The sequence below is a fragment of the Dipodomys spectabilis genome, unplaced genomic scaffold, assembly GCF_019054845.1.
Source record: "Dipodomys spectabilis isolate Male_0828 unplaced genomic scaffold, ASM1905484v1 ptg000297l, whole genome shotgun sequence".
Classification (NCBI taxonomy): Eukaryota; Metazoa; Chordata; class Mammalia; order Rodentia; family Heteromyidae; genus Dipodomys; species Dipodomys spectabilis.
The window spans coordinates 10,586,764-10,596,256 of NW_024870974.1; the positions used below are offsets into that span (position 1 = coordinate 10,586,764).

The window sequence follows — 9,493 nt, forward strand, 5'->3', positions numbered from 1 at the left end:
CTTGTAATTCCATCATGAGGAACATCAACTTGCCAAAATATGGCCTTGAATTGTGCAACAAGTCTCCTATTTCCTCTTGTAAAATATACTGGCCAAGACCAAGGAACCCACACTGCTACAATGAAAGCCATCCCCACATTCCAGGGCTCCAGGGCAATTCCCATAAACACAGGGTCATAACAGGAGCCTGCAAACCCCTGTAACCAGCACTCCTTTTTAAGGCTAGAAACGGAAGACAATGACATGTGATCAAGCAGTTTTAGCACTCTAAAGACCTTTTATAAGAACAGCAGGAATTATCAATGCTGTCTCAGAAATCCAGAGGCAAAAATGTAATATAAATTTCATACAATACAAATGATAAACAAATGTGAATGAAATGTTAAAGTTTTATACTTTGGATTATTGAAGAAACAAATCATAGTCAGCAGATTATATGCCAGCACAACAAAATCTCAAGAAAACTGCATGTTCAAGTGGCTTATTTATCTCAAATACAACTTGATATGCCAGACTTCCAAAATTATAAAGGAATAACAAATGGCCCTTTGCAGCTCAACAAAGCAGTATCTGACATAGATGGGGGGGTGGGGATACTTTTGAACTCTAAAAATAAAGATGCAGATTCCTAGCTAAGCATAAGCTTCTGTTTATTTTTCTTTCTCAATTTTAATTATAAGTAAAAACAAGTCCACCTGCTTTATCCACTACAACTATAAGAGATTTAATGCTGTAAGTCTCCAGATAATTTTCCTTTTTATTTTATATTACTCTAAAGGTAAAAATTGGAAGATGACATGTGCCATGCCTTGCTGACAATTTCACATGCATCGTTAAAGTAAGAGAATTATTAAATTACATGTTTTAGGGCATGCTTTCAGGTTTTAATTGCTTCTTAATATTATTAATTAAAAAAAAATCTGATGACCACTGAAAAAATATCGCAGTAATTTTACATTACTAAAACAGAATAAGTACAACCAAAGAACTAATTAAAATGAGAGTGAGTTGAACATTTATGACATTAATAATCTTACCACAATATAAATTAGTGATTAGGTACAACTCTTCATGAGGCAATGTGACTAGGCATGTTTAAAATGAACCACACAAGGGGTTAAAAATAACTATAATGAAAGGGCAACAGCTAGCAATCCAGTTGAGCCAACATTCCCTCCACTCCTCCCCCTCCCCTGCCCACCCTCTCTGGCCCAGAGTGAATTGCATGCTCTACTGCACAAGGCCCAAAAAGGTCACAGTGGATGGCAGAGACTTTTGTAAGAGAACAGAAATAACTCAGCAGCTTGTTACCATAGTCTCTTTTAATCAGTGTGTTCAAAACCCTTTAATTAGCGCTCTGTCTACACAAGGAAAGCATTTCTGGGTGCCAGGGGAAGGCACAGATGTATGTACACAGTGTTCCCTTGTATCTGCATCACAACATGGAGCTTGCACCTCAAATTGTCTGCCAGGAAACTGAAGCACATAAAACTTTAAAGGAATGGTGCCATGCAATTTACATACACACCAGTTACATCTCCATTACTGAACCACAAAGTAATGACAAAGTTTCTTTCATTTAGGGTTGATCTGTTCTCTTTTTTTCTCAGCAAAAATGGAAGTATTTTAAATTAAGCAACAACTTTCCTTAGCCAATTAATGTAGAAAACTAACAATATAAAATGTGAACAAAACAAAACAGTATTCTGACCTCGTAACAGACTTCCCATAGAAAAACACTGCCTCACTCAAACAGGACTAAATCCTAGCATACATTTCATATAGACACTGTACATTCAAAATTTCACCCAAGCACTAAAAGGTCTTAAAACTAGCAGGCTGGATTATTTACATTTCCTTATCTGATTAACTGGAACCAAGGCAGAAATTGGTGAGAAATTAAAAGTAACTATTTTGCAAATCCATTGGCAAAAACAATGGAAACTGTATTAGTAAATGGAGATTTAACAGGGATATACAGATATAAAGATAAGTTAAAAACATCCTTAATTTTTCAAAATCAAGATATATATTTTTATATATACCATAAAATGCATAATATGTGTGTATGTTTATTCATGTATGTTTAACTAAACAAAGGAGCTCTTTTTTTTTTTTTCTTTTTGATGCTGATCCTGGGGCTTGAACTCAGGACTTGGATGCTGTCCTTAGTTTTTTCACTCAAGGCTAATGATCTATTACTTGAGCTCCACTTCCAGCTTTTTGGTGATAAGCTAATTGGAGATAAGAGTTTTAGGGACTTTCCTGCCCAGGCTGATTTTGAAGTGAAATCCAGATCTCCACCTCCTGAGTCACTAGGATTACAGAATGTGAGCTACAGGCCCAGCTAAACTAGCAGGTATGATGAACAGCCTAACTACACTTACTTAAGTCAATGTGGATCACTAAGGGGTCAGCACCGTGTAACTGGTAAAATCCAGTTCTTCCACACCAGGCCTGCTGTTGCACACATGATGTACAATGTGAATACCACTATTTCACAGATTGACATGAGAATTAAGAAACATTTACATCACTTGGCAAAAAACCAGGTTTCTTGGTAAATCAGGGACTGAAGTGGAAAGAACGTGAAGTTGGTATTTTCATGCACTTTTGACAAAAGTGTAAGTTGACAAGTTATCAAAATGACCTATATATTCATAAATATATGTGAACTCGTATTAACATAGTATTTATTATAGCACTGCCTACACTAGTGATATAGGAAACAAAAACAAATGCCCTCCAGTGGGAGACTGGTTAAATAAACTTTACTTCCAAAACAAGAGCCTCCTTATATCCTACTAGAAAAAGTTCTCCATGGTAAATTGTTGAGAAAAAAGAAAGTATGAAATTGTATACAATAAGCTACTATTGAGAAAAAGGGTATAAATACATATCTATGAGAGGGACTTTAAATTTTACCATAAAATTCACCAATGAAATTTACCACTAAGAAATAGTAACTGTTTAGCCAGGCACCAATGGCTCACACCTTTAATCCTAGCTATGCTGAAGTCTAACACCTGAGAATTGAGTTTGAAGCCAGCCCAGGCAAAAAATTCCATGAGACTCTTTTCTCATTAAGTAGCAAAAAGCTGGAAGTGGTTCAAGTGGTAAAGCACCAGCCTTGGCCAAAAAAGCCAAATGAGAGCCTAAGGCCCTTAGTACAAGCCCCAGTACTGGCTTGCACTCGTGCATACATAAACACACACACACACACACACACACACACACAGAAATGGTAAGTTTAACCTGATTTAAGCATTATACATGGTATACATATATCAAAATATTACATGATAACCATTACTATATATATTTCAGAAATTTTAATACAAGAAATTCACCTTTGCCTGACATGAAGAAAAATCTACTCTAGAAAGCTAGCAATTAATGAAAAGTAACAATTACCCTTTGGCAATAAGTGAGACAGTGTCATCAAGCCCAAACAAATGGAAGCTATCATCATTCACATCAGCATGCGCGCTACTATGAATAAATATTCATACACAGAATACATTTACCTAAATTAATAATGAAGTAAACAGCCAAATCTAATTATTATAGGTAATCTTGAAATCTAAGCCCTTCGTTTTCTTTTCAAAAGTAAATAGCTTTTGGCCATTTTACTATTGACTACCACCTCTACTAAATAGTGAACGGAGAAAATAATACTAAAAACAGTATTTTTATTCAATTTTAATAAACAATCTTAATAAGATAGCTTTGGGAGCTGAAAAGCACCATTCAAATGCCATAATGCAATAGAATATATATGAAAGAAGTTAGGCCAAGGGAAAACACCGAAATTAGAGGCAGTTCAAATTTAGAGTCTGCTTCCCAGTTAACTGCTTTTCTGTTTAATTTTTGCTAACATGGGAAGGGATGAAAATAAACAGGAGTGAAATCAATTATCCTTGCTACATTTCCCACCCCCCCCCCCCCATTCTTTATTGGATAACTAAATTTGCTGTGAACAAACCCCACAATTGTAGCAAGCATAGGACAGGTCAATAGAGAATTCAGGGATTCAGCCCTGAATTTTCTGGAACCAAGTATCGTATGAACATCTGCAATAAAAACTGGAAGGTTGTCTTACACTAGAGATTGTCAGAGGCATGTTGAAATCTTTGCCACCTTGAAGCCGGAAGCCCCACGGAGCTGGGCCAACCAAGGACACATTGTAGTTGCTCATGGTTCCAATGGATCCAAGTCCAACGACAGAAGATCAAACAAACTGGGAAAGGAAATTAGAAGGTTAACAAAAATGTTTATTTTAAACACTATTAAACACCTAAATGTAGTTAATATTAAGTCAACAAAATTATGTTCAGAATTCAGTGATGGGATCAAGAGAAGTAAGAGATAAGTCTACTAAATTCTTCATTGATTTCACCCTAAGGAACCTGGGTGCTGAGTGATTCAGTTCTGTAATCCCACCTACTTGGTAAACTGAAAATAGGAAGACTGAAGTTCATAAGACTCCTCAACAGGTGGCAAACCTGAACACAAAAGTCAAACAAAATTCCATCTAAGCAAAAAGAAGTTGGGAGTGATAGCACGTGACTATCATCCCAACCAACTACAGCATGAAGCAAAAAACAGGAGGATGGAGGTCTATGCAAACACCCTGACCCGAATCAAGACCCTATCTCAAATAACCAAGGTAAAAAAAATGGCTGAAGGTGTAGTTCAGTAGCGGAGCACCTACCTAGCGAGCAGGAAGCTCTTAGTTCAAAACCTAGTACTAGAATATATAAGCTAATTTTTACATTCATGCCCATTTCTATAGTCTAAAAGTTCCACATCACAATTTATTTCTAGATACCTGACAAGTTTTACAACTTGCTACAATACAATTTTGTGGCTTTTTTCATATAAATTTTAATTCACACTTTACTGGAGATCAAATTGAGGGTCTTTTGCATTCCAGGCAAGTACTCTACCACTGAAAGACACCCCCACCCAGATCAAGATTTCATTCCAGCTGTAATTCAAAATGATTTTCCCTTTTCCTTAACCTCATGTATTTTTCCCCTGCTGTTGGCAGGAGTACTTCAATTCCATTTACTGAAATTCTAGGTTATTCTAATATATGAAAGGGACTGAAATTCAGCAGACTCACAGCCGTGTTTTCTAACTACTAAATCCTTTAAAACAGGGAAGTTGTCTTTTAGTACACCTGGTTGTTCTCGCCAATTATAAACCCCATATATTTTCTCATATAGACAGATATATGGTATTTTCCACACATAAAGGAATATTTACTTTTCCTTCAGACAAGTAAAGATAGGCAATACTTTAGAACAGGTGCATTTTAGTCATAATTGGCTTTTTTTGTTGTGTTTTGTAGATACAAATCACCAAGCACAGGATTGAGTAATCGACATTTACAGGGAGATAAGGAAGTGATGCCTAAAAATGGCAAAAGTACAAGGTTAGCCTTAATTCATGAAATTGAATGGCAGCTTCCAAAGCAGTGTGCAGCGCGGCTTTCTTCTTCCTGCTTGGCTGTGAGTATGTGCACAATAACTATATGGTAGTACTGTTAAATAATTTTTAAAAGAAAAACAAAGCTTAATTTGGAATTTTTCATTCGTTGTTATACTGGTAGAAGACATTGGAAGAAAAAAAAAACTTCTTTTTCCAAATACTGAGAAGCCTAATAGTTTCTTCTTTATGGAAAACAGAAGGGGAAAAAAGTGGGGGGGTTTTCTCCTTTATGATAAAGAAGCATAATTTTATAATTTTTAAAAGTCAATTTGAAAAGCAAAGCTGCTTAAGACACACTTCCTTAGAAAATGTAAACTATTAAACCAAATCACCGCCTTATATGAGCTGTATTTTTTGTATTTTTAACACATTCAAACTTTCTGTCCCAGTATACCAAATTAATGCCAGCAGATGTAGGTAGCTGAGCCTGTGGACACCCTTAAACATTGCCTCTCAAAAGAGGAAAATGAGGCACTACTTTAAGACTACTCCTTAGAGAAAATTAATTCAGGGATAATGTGAGCTGCATCTATCCAGAAAATTAATCATCTTTCCCAAAGATATGGAAGAACACTTAATTACTAGGCAGTAACACATTACTGATGGACACAGACCACTAGAAAAAGACCCAAAGAACAGGCCAGAAGTAAAATTGTTACAGGACAAGACAAATAGTGAGTGGTTACTAAGAAGCTACATTTTACAACTGCACCCCACAATGAAAGTACTAATTGGGAAGTACTGCTGTGGCTCAGGTGGTAGAGCACTTGCCTTGAGCTGAAGAGCTGAGGGACAGCGCCCAGGCCCAGAGATCAGGGCCCACAACCAACCAAAAATAAAAAATGAAAAGTACTAACTCAGCTAGCTCCCTTTGGTCCCAACCTTCCTACAAGGAAATGCATTTCATGTATGTATCCACCTATGTATATGCAACTCTCTTTACAGATAGTCTCTAACATCTCCATTTGTCACTAAAATCCCTAGTACTGGGGGGAGGGGGGGAGAGACAGAGCCTCATCCACACAACCAAACAGGTCATTTATTTTCTATTCTGCTGGCTTCCCTTGGAATTCATTTGTCTTAAAATATTCTGATCCCAAAGCAATGGCAATATTATTATTGGCCTTTTGCAGGTCTCCTCCATCTGGGCATTAGTGCCTTCCTAAAATACCAAGCGGGCAGGAAATCGCAGCTTATTCTGTTCTCAAATATGTAGATGTTGGAATTTCTGTATAGGACTGGATTTTCTTTTCGGAAAGTCTTATAAATAACTGCTTTGGTCTCATCCGGCTGGAGAGGGGGAGCTTGGTTATTTTTCCCACACTTGTGCATCAGCTTCATTGAAATGGAAGTGGAGGAGGGGAATGACATTTTTAAAAAAGGGAGGTACCTGAAGGCTGAGGTTCAAGAGGTAGAGTGCTGGCTAGCATTAAGCAAAAGAGCTCAGGGACAGAGCCCAAGCCCTGAGTTCAAGTCCCAGATTAAGCCATCCTTTCCCCCCCCCCCCAAAAAAAAAGAGGGGGAGAGGGGACTTCTTGAGATTCTCTCTTTCCCCCTTGGAGATGTAACTGGGGTGGAGCTGAGGAACTACAGCCACAGGCCCAGGATGAAGGCAGCAGAAGAGCCAGTTTCCCAGCTGAGGTTCACGCCTAGCACTTGTTGGCCAAATAAGGCTGTGGGAGCCGGCTGTTTCCGTGGCAGGCGGGTTCAGGCGTCCTCCGGTCAGGAAGGCGGACTTGGGGATCGGATCTGGTGATCACACACCCTAGACCTGCCCTGCCCGGCACAACCACACCGATTGTCTAGCCCAGTTACTCCGGCCCTGCCCAGCCGCCCTTCCTCCCCCCCCCCCCGTCCCACCCCACCCCACCCCCCCACTCCCCAACTCCCCAGTCTGACAAAAGCCCCAAGCAGCAATCAAGGTGGTGTCCGTGCCCGAGCGAGGTGTAGTGGGGCTCGGGGTTGGTTGGGTGGTGGTGGTGGTGGTGGTTTAAGCCACCCGGGGAGCTTTACTTCTGGTGCGCGCAGGGGGAGTTTGCTTCACACAGGTTGCACAATTGCTAGGATCTGGGGAGGGCGGGAGGTGGGGGGGGTCATAAACGCTTCTCGGTAGCCGGGAAGCAAACACGACCAACGCACGCGATCGCGCGCCCTTCCCGGCGGGTGCCCGGGACCGCGGGAGCCGGTGGGGTCGGGTGGGGACCGGAGGGGACGGAGAAGGGCCCCCCCACCCCCTCGTCACCCACCCCACCCCCAGGGACCCGCACCCCGACTCCGGTGCGCACTCGGCCGGGGCGGCCAGCCCGGGCTGCGAGGACTGCCGGGGAACTCGCCGATCCCCCTCACGCCCCCCTCCCGCGCTCCCAGCGCCCGGCTGCCGGCGCGGATCCGGGCCGCGGCGCCGCCTCCGCCGCCCCGCGCGCCGCGCGCACCTGAGGAGCCACCGCGCGCCGGGCGCACCGGGTCCTCCGCGCTCCCCGCGGCGGGGCTGCGCTCCCGCACAGCGGCGCCCGGCACGCGCTTCCCTCCCTCTCCGCGCAGGGGAAAGCGACACCGCCGGCCAGTCACTCACTCACTCACTCACCTCCGCAGCCGCGTGGCGTGGCCTCCGCCTCGGACCAGCGCTGACAAGTGACTCGCCCGGCTGGCGCGGTCCCTAAGGCCTGCGGGGAACTTCCGCCTGTTCCCTCTCCAGGCCACGCCCCCCTGGAGGGCCACGCCCCTCTGCGTTCTGCCTCGTCCCAGCGCTGGGACACACCCCTTGGTCCGGCCACGCCCTCCTCCAGCTCTAGCCACGCCTCCCCCGGGGCCAGGCGAGGATGGTTTAACCAGAAGCTAAGTTCTCAGGCTTGCTGGGACCGGCTTGGAGCTGCGTGGGAAAAACTTTTGCTCTGTGGAGTTTCGGTGGGAGTCGTCTTAGGGGGATTCCGAGCAGTACCTGGCAAAGACAGAGACCTTGCCTTTCACGTGTCTGATTTCTACTGGAGTGCATTTCTCTCCCCAGAAACTTGGCAAGTCGTTGCTCTGATTAAAAATAGCAAGGGGCATTGGATAAATCCCTGTCGGTGCAAGCTGGAGGACTCCTGCCTGGGTTTTTATTTATTTGTTTGTTTTGAGAGAGCTTTATATACTCTTGAGAAGTGTAAACCCTGAAGTTCACTTGTCAGGAAGGTGAAAATCGCCTGCCTTAATAATGCAGAAGGTAAATCTGTCATCACACCAAAAGGCAGTGATAGCAAATGACAGCCAAAGCTGATTCAACTGCTAGATCCTCAGCTTATTTTTCTAAGCCCATTCCATAGCCCGTTTCCTCGCTTCTGTAAAGTTGCTTCAATGAGCCTCAGGAATTCACTCACCAGCAAACATGAGTACTGTTCAGTTACCACACAAATAGTGACTTGCCATCTCTCTTACATTTTGAATCTCTCCCGTATAACCAATGTAAGTTACTAGAGAAAAAAAAAAAATACCACCTTCCCAAAAAAGGAAAAAAAAAAAACTGGCGACTATTTGCAAATAACTTCTTGCATGCTAAGCAGTGCAGTAATTCCTTCAACAAAGGGGGTGACTATCATCCCAATGTTTAGATAAGAACAGCAAAATTGTAAGGGATTATAATTTATGACAGGACCAGGGCTATAAGCAAGCTTGTAAATTACAAGTTGCCTACCCTGTTTACTGCTGCTAAGTAAATGGAGCCTCAATCAAGGAAAATTCATCAAAGACAGCCAGAACTGCAGGGTATCTATGGAAGAATAAGCATCCGGGGATGAACCTGAAGAGAGTGAACACAGTTTCACTTCTGCAAGTCCTCATGGCAAGCTTGCCTCTGATCCTCCTCCTGCTGCCCCAGTGCAAAGCCTGAGGTAAAAGAGAAAACGAACCAAATTCAGGCATCTTGCTTATGCTCATACTTATCCAAGGGTTCTCTAAGCGACCACCTGTACTAAAAAGACACAGACAACATGTGGCGGTTACAATTTCCTGTGTCCCATTG

At 42.3% G+C, this 9,493-nt stretch overlaps 1 protein-coding gene across 5 annotated transcripts in view; it reads right to left on the reverse strand.

The window, feature by feature from the left end:
- The window catches only part of Pdlim5 (PDZ and LIM domain 5), a 160,149-nt gene extending 151,981 nt beyond the window's left edge, over window positions 1-8,168 (reverse strand). For all 5 annotated transcript variants that reach the window (XM_042701671.1, XM_042701670.1, XM_042701669.1 and 2 more), the window contains exons 1-2: window positions 8,081-8,168; window positions 4,103-4,240 (exon numbers count right to left, since the gene is read on the reverse strand). In XM_042701671.1, coding sequence (XP_042557605.1) covers window positions 4,103-4,198 — 96 coding nt within the window. In that variant the 5' untranslated portion in view covers window positions 4,199-4,240; window positions 8,081-8,168. The remainder of the gene's footprint in view (window positions 1-4,102; window positions 4,241-8,080) is intronic.
- Window positions 8,169-9,493: the final 1,325 nt, after the last annotated feature.